Consider the following 15,941-nt stretch of genomic DNA (forward strand, 5'->3'; position numbering starts at 1 on the left):
TTCCAGTCAGATGTTTAAAGCTTGATGACTCTGGGTCTAGCGGTCAGTTCTTGAACTCTACTATACTTCAAAAATTAAAGAAGTAAACACACAATTATTTCAGGACCTTTCCATCTTCCCAATTTTATTTCTTAAGTGAAAGATACATTCACGCACATAACTATACAAGTAGTATTATCACTGAAGTAATGACTTGGTGAAGAATTTAAGGGCCACAGTTTATGTTCACATCAAAATAGAGCAGTTGTGAGTGACTGTATTATGGATTATGTATAGAGCAGTGACTGTATTATGGATTATGTATAGAGCAGTGACTGTATTATGGATTATGTATAGAGCAGTGACTGTATTATGGATTATGTATAGAGCAGTGACTGTATTATGGATTATGTATAGAGCAGTGACTGTATTATGGATTATGTATAGAGCAGTGACTGTATTATGGATTATGTATAGAGCAGTGACTGTATTATGGATTATGTATAGAGCAGTGACTGTATTATGGATTATGTATAGAACAGTGAAGCTTCTAATGTCTTCTTTCTATTCGCCCTAGCTCCAGTTTTTGTGGAAGTTGACTCAGAAGATGAGGAAAAGGATAACTCTAAGAAGGTTAAAGAGCAAGAGGATGACGAGGGAATCACCTTCATGGCACGCAAGGTGGATGAGAATGTACAAGAAAGAAAGATTTCAGGTACAAAACGGATTTGTGAACCAAATTTGTACGCAGGCCCTGGTATTTACAAGCAGGGTGTGAAGAAGAGCAGAGTGGGTGAGGAATCCACCAAGGTCTGGTGTGGGGGACCTGGCAACTCATTATCACGTTGTTGTTCTCTTTCCTCCATAGCTGGCAATCAAAATGACACAAAGACTCAAGGGCTTGCAGATGCTGGAATCTTGAGCAAAACAAACAACTGCTGAAGGGACTCAGCGGTTCGTGCAGCTGGCAGTCATAATGACATCCTGGCTGGTGGCTGGCAGGGAGATTAGTGCAGCAGAATAGCATCAGAAAGGGTGGGTCGACAATCAAGGCAGAGATGGTGCGAAGGGAAGTAGAGGCCTTCAGAGCTGATGAGGCGGGAGAGTGAAACTGTAATCATTGGAGGAGCCCTAAAAGCCCCACTTGGCCCAAAGAAGGCACATAATTTGTCGGACATGCATTTCACTCAGGCCTGACCTGGGAAATCTATGCAGTGGCAGAGACTTTAAACTAGGTTTCCAATCACAATGTGTCAGAGCCCAATGTAAATGCAACTCTCAAGAGCAAGACACTCTAACAATATGTTATTCACTTCAAACATAATATCCCAGTTGGTTAGAGGCCCATTCTCCATAAATCCAATCATTGTATGCCCTTTAATATGGGAATGTTGGTGGCGATGAAGAGGTAAATCTACTGAAAGTAGGAATAGAAAAGCTAATGTAATTTGTCTGAGCTGTGAAGGTGTTTTTCACAAAAAGAAAGTTTAAGGGAGAAAGGGAAGTTAGGAAAGCAGAGAGCCACATCGTGGAAACAGGTTGGGCAATTTGTCCAACATCTAAATTTGAACCAAGGATGGTGGCAATTGGTCATTAAAGGAAAGGTATGTGGCATCCTGGGGAGAATGGGAAACTAGGTTTAGAAGTGGCTACGTTGCAGAAAACTAAGTGGCAGATGTGTAACTACGAGCAACATTTGAAAAGGCTGGGGTTGTTTTCTCTGGAACAGGAAAGGTTATGGGAACTCTTGTGTAAGTTGCATGAAATTAAAAGGGATTTGGATGGAGTAAAAGAGGAATGAGCAGTTACCCTCAGCAAAGTGGTCAAAACACTGAGAGCAATGGTTTAAAGTCATTGGCAGAGGGGTTTGAGTGGATACAAGGGTTTGTTTGCCTGGAGAGTGGGAGGTATCTGATTCTCTGCTTGAAAGGGTGATAGAGGCAGAAAGCTCCATCACATGCCATGAGTGGCTGGCTGTGCATTTGAGGGGCTCTGCCCTGCCGAGTTACAGGTCAAGTGCTGGATGGATGGGTGGAGTGAAGTTGTCTGCATGTTTCTTGATGAACACAGACACACAATAGGATGAAGAGTCTTCTGCGTTGTAGGTTTTCAGTGATGCTATAAGTACTAATTCAGGACAAAAAGGCACTTTGCTCTCAGGGAGTCAAAGGCAATCATAACAAACAACTCAACTGTCATATTAATTTATCCATGAAATCTTTTGCGTCATCAACAAGACTGTGTAATAAACCTTGTGGGTGGGAATTGAGATATTTTTTTATTGTGTTAGATATTCTAGTATAAAACTATGCTTTCCAAAAGTAGTTCCAATTACTGTTTAACTTAAATGCACAGAATATATTTTCACCAGGATCCCATTCAGTATGGCCACATCTGCCTTAGTCCAGTGTTCCATTCCCAAACACGAAAACATCTGTTTTTACAAATAACTTTATTTCTTCATCGTCTTTTGTAAGTCGTCATGTGTGGAGCTGTACTACAAGTACATGTACATACATGTAGCATGGAATCTTTCAGGCAGAATCTCCTGCCATGTGGCAATTAAGTTTCCTCATTCAACTCTGGAATACAGTTTTCCTAAATTAAACAAAGTAGAGAATCAACAGTAGCCAAACTTTCAAAATGGTGATGACAGCAACAAATAACAGTCTCAAAAACTCCCGATCCACCCATTTGCTACAGTGTGCAAGCAAGACCAAAGCACAATCAAAATATTCCCAACTTTTAACTTAAATTTTGACCGTAGTTACCTTTGGCAGTAAAGGCTGAACATTAATTGAGTCGTTACCATTCTGTTGGGTTTATTTTGGTGCAGTAGCCGTGAGATTGGGCTCTTTATTTCTATTTCATCATTTAGTGTGCTTCCAATTTTCTTTGCTAGTTTGACTAGTGTGACTCTTTCTGTGTGGCACTTCTGTATGCCTGATGGCACAAGTGTCAGTTGCCAATCGAAGATGGGCCGATCATGACATCTTTCCTCATGCCAACAATGCACCTTGAGCCATTTTTTAATCATGTGCAGTGAACTTGCTATTCAAAAACTGGAAGTCACAGGTCCAGCACCTTGGCCACAATAACCACAATCTTCAACTTCAACCATTTAAAGGGATCATTGATGTCTTGTGGGAGAGTGAAGAGCAGGAGTAGGAGGACCCTGAGTTGGAGGTTCAATCCACAGCATCATTCTGCCCTGGTCCACTGGGCCATGTACCTCCCTTATACCAAACCAACGGATGACTGCGTGAATACAAGGGATCTCCTTTATCCCAGTAGTTGTGAAAAATGTACATTGAAGTAATTATATAAAAATATCAATTTAAACAAATAGATGGTCTCAATTCTATTGAAGTCCACCATCCTGACGCAGTCTGGCCTGGATGTGAATCCAGATCCACCCGTGTACACGTCAGAGGCAACGAGGGAAGGACAATGAATATCAGCGTTGTCAGGGATGCCCACAAGTCCAAATCTTCATGGACAGAAATTGTTGGTGGACAATGAAAGTATATCAATAGTCTACTAGTGCAGCTTTTGGAAAATGTGTGCACAACCATTGACCACATCTGCGATGCCAAGGTATTCATTTGCTTGGACCCTTGCTATTGACATTAATCTCAGTCGTTCTTCCTCCTGCCACTTAAGGAGAATTTCCTAACCTTGTGTGGGAAGATGAACCTCCTCCTTGCCCTCACCCTCTACCAAGGCCTCCAGAGATACAGGTGAAGGCAAGTTTGCCCCCTCACACCTATGATCTGCCATGGCTTCCAGCTTGCCCCATTAGTTACAGCCACAAGGTACCTCTCTTTTAGGAGTGGGAGTCATGGTTTTAATCAGTTCTTGTTATCTTCATTTGCTGCCTTTAGCCACTTCAGGAATGTGATCTCTTGGATATATGCTAAGGTAATAACTAATGTAGTTAAACCTAACTAAATCCTGATTATGTGTTTGGAGCTAAAAAAAAATATTCAAATCCTGTGTCACATCAAAAGAACACGGATTAATCATGCTTCTCTATTTCAGATAGCAGATGTTTTCTGTCACTTTCTAACTTTTCCCTTTGCTGTTTTATACCACCGCCACCAATTAATGTTGCATTATTTGTTTTAAGTCAAGCAATGGGTCTTCTCACATTTTCTTTTCTGGTGTTAAGCTCAGGTGAGGATAACTCAAGTCTTGTTTTAGTCACCAGCCAAATCAGTGATGGCACAGAAGCGGAGATTTGCACGAAGGATCCACCTTGGAAGTTTCAAAATGATGAACCCATCCTTTCACAGAGTGCTCAGCTAGTGCGGCCCGGTTACATTCATCTCCACGGGATCACAACTCACTCAGCAGACTCGCAAATATCCACTGAAGCATCAGAGCAACAACAAACAAGTCAACAGTAAATAACGCAATTATCAAATACTTCCTTCTGCTGCTTGGCCATTGTCTTTGCCTTCCTTCCTTTCTTCAATCTGGAATACTGACACATTCCTTTTTTAATTCTAAGATGCAAGGTACAATAGTTTGAGCCAATATCAACTTTTTAAAAAAGCAGAGCATGTTTCTGTTTGCTAACTTTCACGCTGGCTATTGACAGAAAATATAACTTAAATCACAGAGACATTGGCACTGCCATTATGAAGGCAGACTCCTCAAATATACTTCAATATACACAGAATTGTAAATGAACTTATCTTTTACTAAAATGAAAATCTTTCTGGGCTCACTAATGGTTTGTACACTGGTGAGAAAGTATACATTCATCTTTTCATCATGCTTTTAAAAATAGGTCTGTTTAAAACATTTTTATACATGCATGTTTTATTAATATACAAGCTAAAGTGACATAACCATATGTAAGTAAGTTTGAAGCTGGGTTGTGGAGCAGAATAGAAGTGGGGAAAGCCCTTTTTTCGGAGCAGGGCCAAGGAAGTATTTCTAACTGGTTAATTGTAAGGCCTATCAGCTAATAAAGAGAGGGAAAGGGAAAGCAGTGTGGCCCTTTTGGGAGTGATTATGCTTCAGGAATTAGAGCTGAGGCTGTTGCTGAACATTTGCACTCGGTCAGCCAAAGCTGACTGGATCTCCCAGTTGCTAGACATCTTAACTCCCATTCCCATTCCCAGTTGCTAACCATCTTAACTCCCATTCCCATTCCCACAGTGACCTTTCTGTCCTGGTTTGAGGCCACAAGCAAACTGGAGGAACAGCACCTCATATTCCACTTTGGTAGCTTACAGCCCAACGTATGAACAGTGAATTCTCCAAATTTAGGTCATCTCTCTCCCCCCCCCCCCCTCCCCCACTTTCCTCTCCCGGCTTCACAATCTACAATTCTACAAACCTGTCTTGCACCTTTTGTTCTTATCTCTCCTTGTTGCCAGCACTGCTTTCTTCTGACCTTTTCTTACCCCCAGTTCCTCCCCTATACTTTCAGTCTGAAGAAGGGTCCTGACCTGAAACGTCATCTATCCTTTTTCTCTAGAGATGCTGCTTGACCCGCTAAGTTACTCCAGCATTTAGTGTCTTCCATTACACTTGTTCTTATTTTGCTATTGACATAATTATTCAAGAGGCTTTGAGTTGACTGTATTCAGGTATATTTTCTGAGACTTTGCTGTAACTTGTTGACTTTTTTAATCATGATAATCCAGTGTCTCCTGCTTACTAAATTCTAATTTGCTTCAAGTTGCCTTGTATTCTACAACTATCATTTTCAACTTGCTTGCATCTTTTTCACTAATCTTGCGCTGCCTTTACTCTTACACTGTTGTGCATTTATTAACAGTTTTATAGTAAATTTATTTTTTTAATGTATTTTTAGGATGCACATGTGTATGTTTTTAAATGATGTTAAGATGTACTATTTTAAACTTGTATATCTCAGGTAATTCCCAATATGTTCCAAGCCCAGGCGTTTTCACATTATCTCCTACTTCTGCCGAGAAAGAGTTTCCCTGGAAAGGTGATGCGAGTGATCTCTCAGCCTGCGTGTCATCAGAAACAACCAAGAATGTGCCAGTCGACTTGCAATATGCCTGGGAGTACAACATGTCACCGGTTGACAGCCTGGTCTCACCTACTCTGTCCGATGTAGTGTTTCAGCCAAGGACTTTGAATTTCATGTTGGAGGAACGCACAGCTTCAGCTACCCTGCCACGGCGCCGCGTCCATTTCCAGTTCCCTGAGGTTTGTACAGCAGGGGGAAGGAGCGGCGCTGAGGACACCATTGAGTATATTCAGCAGCAAGAGCTGCAGCCACTTATGTCTGCTGAAAGTGATAGCAGACCAGTTCCATCAGCTGGGTTTGTAAGTACCAGATGGTCTGCATCATTCTACAGACCTTCGTATGTCTCAGCACTGAAATCTTTGGTTACCTCAACACAATATACCATGAAGCAATCTGAGAAGTCTGGTAATAAACAGACAGAACTTTAATCGCATTTCTCATGCGAGAAAAAAATAATATAAGTGGACGATTGGATTTTAGTTTCATGAACCATTGAATATGTGCTTTGGAAATACTGGAGATCTCAAGCCATTTTGGGGCTAGTAATTATGGTAAACTGTTAGCAAACAAATATATATTGTATTTATGTGATCAGACTTTCTAATAGTGTTTCTATTATGGAAATGAAAATGTTCGATCTTCAGATGTGAATGCTGGGGATGACTTCCTTGATGTGGTTACTCACAAGCAGAATACTTTATGGTTCTGATTGATCCATTTTTGGCTGGTGATAGGAGGGGGAGGAGGTGCAAGATAAGTGATGGAATTATACAATGGGACAGTCAAGGAGTGGGACAAACAAGAAAGAGCTGCCGACTAACTGGGGATGTCAGAGATTAGGGTCTTGCCAAAGGTAAAGTGAAACTGGTCTGATATTTGTGGATGGAACCATCTGTGTATAATCAGAATAAATCTGAGGAGATTGTTCAAACAAAATATATAACTTTACTTCCTCTGGTTTATTACTCCCATTTTGGCAATGGGCAGTTTGGAAGTAGATACTTGAGTCTGCACCACGAGAAGATATTGCCACCATTTAATTTTGAAAGTAATAGAACTCCATAGATGAAAACCTACCTTAATAAACTATGCATATGGTAATCCCAAATCTCCACCTATTTAATCAAACATTGTATTCGATGTGAAGGAAGAAAATTGTTGACGGCAGGAAAGCAACAGGGGGGGCGTTTCGGTGCCCAAAATGGCAAATGAGATCCAATCCGTAGAAAAGTGAGGTAATGCATTTTGAGAGCACAGCTATGGTAGAGTCCATAGAACGCTCATCATTCTGAAACGTTAGGTTTTTATTTTCTCTCTATAGATGTGCCATGACATACTGAATATTTCTAGCTTTTTTTTTTTCAGTTTCCAGCATTTCCAATGTGTTGCTTTAGAATACAGACATTCCTTCATTTATAAAAGGGAAACATAAATGGAAAAGGTTTCATTATACAAAATTTGGTCAATTGGAAATGTTGTTTTTATGGGCATTTTGATACTTTCTTATGGATCGAGAGAGATGTGCCATTTGTTATTTCAAAGTATAGGTTTGTAAATTGAAGATATGTACCGCAGAGTTTATAGGGAAAATGAATAATTTGAACCACAGAGGAATTTCTGTGCAAAGAATTCTAGAGTCATAAAACGTGGAAATGGTGTTCGGCCCAATGTGCCCTCACTGACCAACTTGTCCCACCTGCCTGCGTTTGGCCCATATCCCTCTAAACCTGCCCTATCCATGCACCTGTCTAATTGTTCCTTAAACATTGCATTAGTCCCTGCCTCAACTACCTCCTCTGGCAGCTCATTCCATACACCCACCACCCTTTGTGTGAAAAAGTTACCCCTCAGATTCCTATTAAATATTTCCCCCTTCACTTTCAACCTATGTCTTCTGGGCCTCAATTCCCCTACTCTGGGCAAGAGACTCTGTGCATCTAAGAATTGTATAAGAGTAGAGTTAATGTCCATAAATCCATGAAAGTAGATATAATTGTTGAGAAGGTATATGGGATAATTGCTTTTATTGGCTTAATGCACTGAATGCAATGGAGAATTTATGCTAACATTGCACTAAACACAGCTTTGCATTATGTCGCAACCAGAGTGGTGAGTTCAGACCTGGTCCCAACCCTGCATGTGTAAATGTTGTGGCCTACCAAAAAAGGAAGAAGTGATTTCCAACAATGTTGCCTGAGTTCAGGTATGATGAAAGATTGGCAAGACTGAGGATGTTTTCTCTGGAACAAAGAATACTGAGAGGAAATTTAATAGGGGTGTATAAATGATGAGACTTGGGGTTATCTAGAATGATACATTTTCCTTAGTGAAACGGTTCAAAGGGTTCAAAGGACCTAGTGAAGCAGTCAATAGTAGGGGATATAGTTCAAAGATAAGTAGTAGGAACACTAAAGGGGAGTTTAAAAACTTTTTTCCCACTGACCTATTTGGTTAACATGAAGGTGGTTAATGAATTATCTCTTCTGTGTTGTGAATTTTAATGATTTAAGTGTTTTTTATTTTACCCTTTTCTGCATTACGTGCCATTCATTCATCAATTTTGCCTTTTAGTGCAATATTTAAACATTTTGGATCAATTTCCTATCATTTTCTATCCTACCGGGGGTGGCACGGTAGCGCAGCGGTAGAGTTGCTGCTTTACAGCGAATGCAGCGCCGGAGACTCAGGTTCGATCCTGACTACGGGTGCTGCACTGTAAGGAGTTTGTACGTTCTCCCCGTGACCTGCGTGGGTTTACTCCGAGATCTTCGGTTTCCTCCCACACTCCAAAGACGTACAGGTACGTAGGTTAATTGGCTGGGTAAATGTAAAAAAAAAAATTAAAAAAAATTGTCCCTAGTGGGTGTAGGATAGTGTTAATGTACGGGGATCACTGGGCGGCACGGACTTGGAGGGCCGAAAAGGCCTGTTTCCGGCTGTATATATATGATATGATATGATGATATGATATGATGATATGATTAATATGCGACGTCATTCCTTTCTGGTCTTGGATTTGATGTCACCCCATTGAAAGTGAGTATTCCTTTGGGGTTTTAGCTAACATGAGGAAGATCATAGAAACATAGAAAATAGGTGCAGGAGGAGGCCATTTGGCCCTTCCAGCCAGCACCGCCATATATTGTGATCATGGCTGATCATCTACAATCAGTAACCCGTGCCTGCCTTCTCCCCATATCCCTTGATTCCAGTAGCCCCCAGAGCTCTATCTAACTCTCAATTAATGAAGAGTCAACAAATGAGGTTTGGATCCAGATACACAAAGACTGCTCAAGTGTGCCATTAGGGACATCCCACGTCACCAAGCAGCTAGGCTGTGAATCTGTTTTGAGGGATTTATACGGGTGGACTGCTGCCGAATGAAGGTGATATGGAAATCTTGCTCAGGTGAAGAGAAAAATCTTCTTATGTTGCAGACACAAATCTAAAATTTAATTCATTTGTGTAAAATGAACTTTGTTAACTTATCTATCTATATTATATTACTAAAACTCTCATCTTGTGTGTTTGTCAGTTTGTACGTACCTGAAATACAGCCAAAACGGTTCACGATAGCGCAACAATCACTACTCACCATTCCCCTGCGGTCTCAATTGATCAAGTTTTGTTACATTTTAAAAACAATTAACTTAATAAACTTTAATACATGCACTCCCCCCCCCCCCCCCCCCCCCCCGCCGGGAAGACCGGCGCCCGTCCCGGTTTGCCCCGCACCTGACCCACCCACGGTGCAGCGCGGCAGCAGAGGGTCAAAGAAGATGGCCGTCGCCATCGAGCTGCCGCTGCAGGAGAGGTTCCACCCAACGGGTCCATGGCTCGCTCTGGCCGCCCGGGGCTGGGGAGAGTGGCTCCCTCTCCCTCTCCCTCTCCCTCTCCCTCTCCCCCCTCGCCCGCCCACGGCCCCGGGGCAGACTCCGGCTGGCAACAGATCCATGGGTTGTCAGTTGGGGGAGGGTTGCCGGGCCCACAGGAGAGGCGTGCACCCAACGGGGGTTGCCGGGCCTGCAGGAGAGGCTTGCACCCAACAGGGGTTGCCGGGCCTGCAGGAGAGGCTTGCACCCAACAGGGGTTGCCGGGCCCGCAGGAGAGGCTTGCACCCAACAGGGGTTGCCGGGCCCGCAGGAGAGGTGTGCACCCAACGGGGGTTGCCGGGCCTGCAGGAGAGATTTGCACCCAACGGGTCCACGCCCGTCTAGTATTGATATAAAAATCCCTGTGCCTTCACTTTGGAAGAAATTCTCTAGTTATCTACAAAACTGAATGTATTAAATGGCAAAATGTGTATTTGTTGAATCCGTGCATTATTTAATTAACTTTGTTGATAATTTTTTTAAGTATCTGCGTTGCTTGGTCGTTGGTAAATTTGGTTTATTTATTCATTTACGTAGATAATGCAGTACTGTTTACTGACAAGTTAATAAATGTGAAATTTACTACCTTTGAACTTATTCTGTCAAAAGAAACAAAATACAGTTATATTAATTTAAAATAAATTAAACATTGATAATGGTCATTTTCGGAACTTCCTTTGTTTCTATAAACATAAGAAACAGGAGTAGGTTGGTTGATACCTAAATCTGGCTTCACCATTCAATGTAATTATGGCAGGTCCATTCTTAGCCTGAACACCACCTACCTGCTCTGTACCAGTATCCCTTGGTTCTCTTGGAGGCTTCATCTTGAGCACATTCAATGACTCAGCCTCCAAAGCTCTCTGTAGCAAAACCATTTAACCTTTCTTTCTATGTCAGTCACTTTATCTCAGGAATCAACGTAGTGAACCTTCTCTATTCTGCCTTCAATAGAAACACATCCTTTCTTAAACATGGAGATTGGATTTTTTTGCAATATCCTGGCTGTGGTCTCATCAGCATTAAATCTGCCCTGCAATTATATTCCACCCTCTTGTACTATCATTTTGTATTTTGGTTACATTTTAAACAATAGAACTCCATTAATTTGGCATCTGATTGTGTGGGAGTCCCGATGGATCAGCATCTGATTTACCCATTAGTCCAAAATGTGAGTTGGGGTCTGGAGTGGCAGGTAAGGTGTGTGGAGCTGGAGGTATGGACTGCATCCGGAGCCAGGTTCATGGCCAAGGCCAAGATTGTGTCTGGAACTCCAGGGGTGAGGAACACGAGTTGTTTGTAGCCAGAGCCAGGGTCTCAAGAGCTTGTATACTTCCTGCTCCCTCACCAGTACACTGGAAATCCATGATAATATTGTGTATCACGTGAAAATGTGAAATAAAAGTGTTTTGAGGATATTAATTGGAGCAATTTCTACTAAACTGGAACATCTACCAGTACGACACTAGGTCTCAAAGGTGATGAATTACTGGAGTTTAACCACTAAATGGTTTTACATTTCCTCATTCCAAAGCAGATAACTTTCACATTTTCCTACATTATATTCCATTCACCAACTACTCACCCTCTAACCTAATTCATCTATTCCATTCTGTGTCGTCAGGCCTTTTGTGTCATTCCCTCAACTTGCTAACCGCCTAATTTTTGTATCATCAGCAAATTGGCTGCTGTATAGTTCATCCTGGTCATCAATATAAACATAGCACAAAAAGTAAGGAAATTTGTGTTTGGTAGATTATTTCTTTGTTGTAACAATGCTTCTTGGCAATAAATCTTATGCCGTTGGAAAGCCTGTTTATTTCCCTTTTAAATGGTGCCACATTTGTAAGGAACATGCATTTGTGGGATGAGCAGCAGAGCTGAGTATGTGGGTTGCGCCCATGAAAAATCTGCCAAATCTTCTCTGCCAATGCCAAACAGCTTATTCTGCCATTGACTCTTGTTTGGTGTTGTTTGGTGGATTGGATGATTGAAGTCTGAAGAAACAAGACATATTGGCAATTTAACAATTTATTCATTTAATAAACAGGAGCCTCAGTAGCGTGTGGAAGAACCATACACAGCCACAACAGCCTGGCACCTCCTCCTCATGCTGGTCACCAGCCTGGTCACACACTGTTGTGGGATGGCATCCCATTCTTCAACCAGCATTTGTCGCAAGTCAGCCAACGTGGTTGTGTTGGTCACTCTGGCACGAACAGCACGCCCAAGCTGATCCCACAAGTGTTCAATGGGGTTGAGGTCAGGACTGCTGGCAGGCCATTCCATCCTCTCCACTCCCAAATTCTGGAGGAAACCCTGCTCTGTGGGGGCGAGCATTGTCATCTTGGAGGATAGAGTTCGGTCCCAGACTCTGGAGATATGGGATTGCCACTGGTTGCAGAATCTCATCTCGATATCTCTCTGCATTGAGATTGCCTCCAATGATGATAAGCCTCGTTTTTCCAGTGAGGGAGATGCCGCCCCACACCATCACACTGCCTCCACCAAAAGATGTTACTCTATCGGTGCAGCAATCAGCATAGCGTTCTCCGCGTCTTCTCCACACTTTGACCCTATGATCCAACTGCCGTAGGCAGAATCTGGACTCATCGCTGAACATAACGTTCCTCCACATGTTCAGGTTCCAGTGCACGTGTTGCCGACACCAGCACAAACGGGCCTGACGGTGAAGGGCAGTCATGGCAGGCCTCCTGGCAGCCCTATGAGACTGGAGATCGGCTGCGTGCAGTCTGTTCCGAAATGTCTGGGCAGAGAGCCGTCGGCCATATCGTCCTGCAAACCTTGACTGCAAATCTGTAGAAGACAGCCTACGGTTCCTAAGTGCTGACATGGTGAGGAAACGGTCTTCTTCGGGTGTCGTCTTCTTGGGACGCCCACTTCGCGGCCTGTCTCTGACATCCCCCGTTATATGGAACTCGGCCTTCACTTTGGAGATGGTACTAGGGCTCACTCCAAATAATGCCGCAACTTGGTTTTGCGGAACACCAGCTTGAAGTTGCCCTATCGCACGGGCCCTATCCAGATCAGTCAAACGTGGCATGCCGATTCTTGGAGCAGACACCTACTGAAAACTGTAGCAGGACTCATGCTCACAGATGCTGCCAATCAGGTGCCAATCAGGCACCTGATTGTCAGCACCTGGGGGTACCAGAAGTTCAAAACAAGAGTCAATAGCAACAGCAGAATAAGCTGTTTGGCATTGGCAGAGAAGATTTGGCAAATTTTTCATGGGCGCAACCCATATACTCAGCTCTGCTGCTCATCCCACAAATGCATGTTTCTTACAAATATGGTACCATTTAAAAGGGAAATAAACAGGCTTTCCAACGGTATAAGATTTATTGCCAAGAAGCATTGTTACAACAAAGAAATAATCTACCAAACACAAATTTCCTTACTTTGTGTGCTATGTTTAGATTGTAAATCTTCAAGGCCCCACACCCAATTAATGTGGCATCCTGCCTGTTACTGATTGCCAATTTGAAAATAATCCATACATCCTGACTGTTTTGTTAGCCAACTACTCCTGTACCATTTCCAATATATTACCCCCAACCCTGGAGTGTAGTAACTTTGAAGTAGTATTATTATTATTAAGCAGTACTATTTTCTGCTTTCATGAAAGTAAAGATTACTGGAAAGTATAGTTTATGGTTTCCTTCATGGTGGGTCTAGTGCTGGAGAAGCATCAAGGCAGAACCTCCTCCCTGCCATGACCTGATCTATATTCTTAGGAAAGATTAATCTGGTATGCAAAACAGGAATCCAGAGGTGCCTTCTGAATCCATCCATCTGAAGAAGGGTCCCTAAGGATCCTTAGGAAAGCCTATTGCTGCTATGCTACAAAGATCAATAGTGGTGTACACTAACTACAGCATCAAAATACAGAATAAAGGTGGATAATAATAGTCTAAAATCCAAGAATGGTCCCACATATTTTTATTTTAGACTTTCAATTGGAATGAGATCATCATTGGGCTAGTGGAGATTTAAGGAGGAGGTATTCTCCTGAAACCCTACGGTCTGCTGGTTGTGCCTGGGTTACTGGGTCAGAGAATGGAAAATCCAATCCAATTTATCTGAAGTGCAGACAAGATTTGGATACATTGCAAACAATTCCTGCACCAAGCCACTCGCTGTCCAGAAGCTCTGCAAATTATTCCATAAATCCTGTGTGGGTTTATCCTTTCAGCAAAGAACAGGCAATAAAGTGTGTTGGAAAGAAAATTTAATGGAACTGAGCTATTAAATAATAATATAACAATGGAATAATAAACAAGAATTTCAGGTACAAGTATGAAATCCACTCTTCAAATACCCCATGTGGGCTCAGAACAACTACCTCAGTTGTAGTCCCCCATCATTGCCAAATATTACAGGTTGTTATTAGGGATCAGGTGAATGTAGACACCATATTACAAAATTATTTTTGAATTAGTTCCAGTTATTATTCTGTTATTTTTTATTGCAAACCAATGTGACTGTATCTTTTTATAGAATATATTCGTGTGACTGTAAGCACAAAATTGTCTCTAATTGTTAGTCAGAAATTTCTCATTAGATTCTATTCAGGCTAATATTTGCTTATCTAATTGAACTGTAGTTTAAGGCCATTGCAAATTAAAATATGGATGTGAACAGCTTTAATGGAAAACTAAATGTTAACAATGCATGAAAATGTCTTGTGATAATTACCAAGTAAATATGTACGTTTAGTATTATAAAACACATCTGCGATAATAAATGAATTTAAGCAATATTTTGCTTCCTGCAAAGATCAATATCTGAACATTATTAAACTGTACAAAGCAATTTGAATCAATGCAAGCATACTAAAAAAAGACAAATAGTATATTGTCTCACCTGATCAAACCTCAAATGTGATATGCATTATATTTCCAATACATGCAAACAGAAACACACCCATAAAAGCACCTGCACATTATGCATTAATAGAATAAATATTTATATAAGTGCAAAACAACTCATAAAGCCCATCGTTCTGGTTACCTTGGTTAAGTAAACACCTTGCTTGAAAGGAAAATGTATAGGTCTGTGTAGTTTTTATTTTGTGAGATTTCTCAGGAGTGGTGCAAAATAAAGAAGCCCAGGATATCTATGCTGATAAAATGAATATTTGCCACTGAATTAACTACCCGTCTGAAGAAGGGTCTCGACCCGAAACATCACCCATTCCTTCTCTCCAGAGATGCTGCCTGTCCTGCTGAGTTACTCCAGCTTTTTGTGTGTATCTTTGAATTAACTACCAAGCAGTTTGCGGGTGGTCAAACTTATCTGCCCCAACATTTAACAATTTTTGTAAAGTTGCACTATACCACACTTCCTCATGCAAATGTTTCAATCCATTGGCAATTTCATGCCATTCTTTTTGTGAACAATTTTATGATGACTCATGATTGAATGATTCTCTGCTCCAGATTACCTTTGCTTGATGACTGCAGCTGCTGAGTGTTTAGTGTGGCTCCCTTTGATATGCATCCCAATCACCCAATCTCCACTTAATGCCCTGCAGCATCACATTGTAGTACTTCATGCCTAATATTGAGTAACCTTTTCATTGTCATCATCACTATGGAGTCTTGATTTGAAGGAGGTGGCAGATGAGTTGGAATATGCATGCATCCCACCAAATGAATTGTGGAGCTCTTTCTGTCCTACACCATCTCTCTCCTTCGAAGTAGTCACTGCTTTTAGACCTGATGCCCAATGATTGATGTGCAGCAAAATATTGCCAGCTGCACTAAATTGGGTGAGGCCTCACTGGGAGTTGCATCGGTACTATTTGGGAAGGGCCGAATGGCCTACTCCTGCACCTATTGTCTATTTAAACACAACCTGCGTTCAGCGCACTGAGTTCAGCGCATTAAAAAAATGTGAGATTTTTTTAAGCAAGGATCCTTTTGTAATTGTGAAACAAAATGGAAACTCCATTCCAAGGTGACTGTACAGTGCATTTAAACCCGGGCTTCAGAGACAAGATTACATGTTAAACCAATGCCTCATTGTTTTGCTATTACCTTTTTTTCCCC

General features: G+C 41.7%; 1 protein-coding gene across 3 annotated transcripts in view; it reads left to right on the forward strand.

Annotated features, from left to right (window-relative positions):
- The window catches only part of slc9a5 (solute carrier family 9 member A5), a 148,332-nt gene extending 136,703 nt beyond the window's left edge, over positions 1–11,629 (forward strand). The window contains exons 15-16 of one of the 3 annotated variants that reach the window (XM_078400314.1): positions 557–694; positions 5,873–11,629. In XM_078400314.1, the coding sequence (XP_078256440.1) occupies positions 557–694; positions 5,873–6,423 (689 nt within the window). In that variant the 3' untranslated portion in view covers positions 6,424–11,629. Of the gene's footprint in view, positions 1–556; positions 695–4,182; positions 4,965–5,872 lie in introns of those variants that run through there. The other 2 variants (XM_078400316.1, XM_078400317.1) reach the window with 2 other exon arrangements.
- The last annotated feature ends 4,312 nt before the right edge of the window (positions 11,630–15,941 follow it).

This window comes from Rhinoraja longicauda, chromosome 6, assembly GCF_053455715.1.
Source record: "Rhinoraja longicauda isolate Sanriku21f chromosome 6, sRhiLon1.1, whole genome shotgun sequence".
Taxonomy (NCBI): domain Eukaryota; kingdom Metazoa; phylum Chordata; class Chondrichthyes; order Rajiformes; family Arhynchobatidae; genus Rhinoraja; species Rhinoraja longicauda.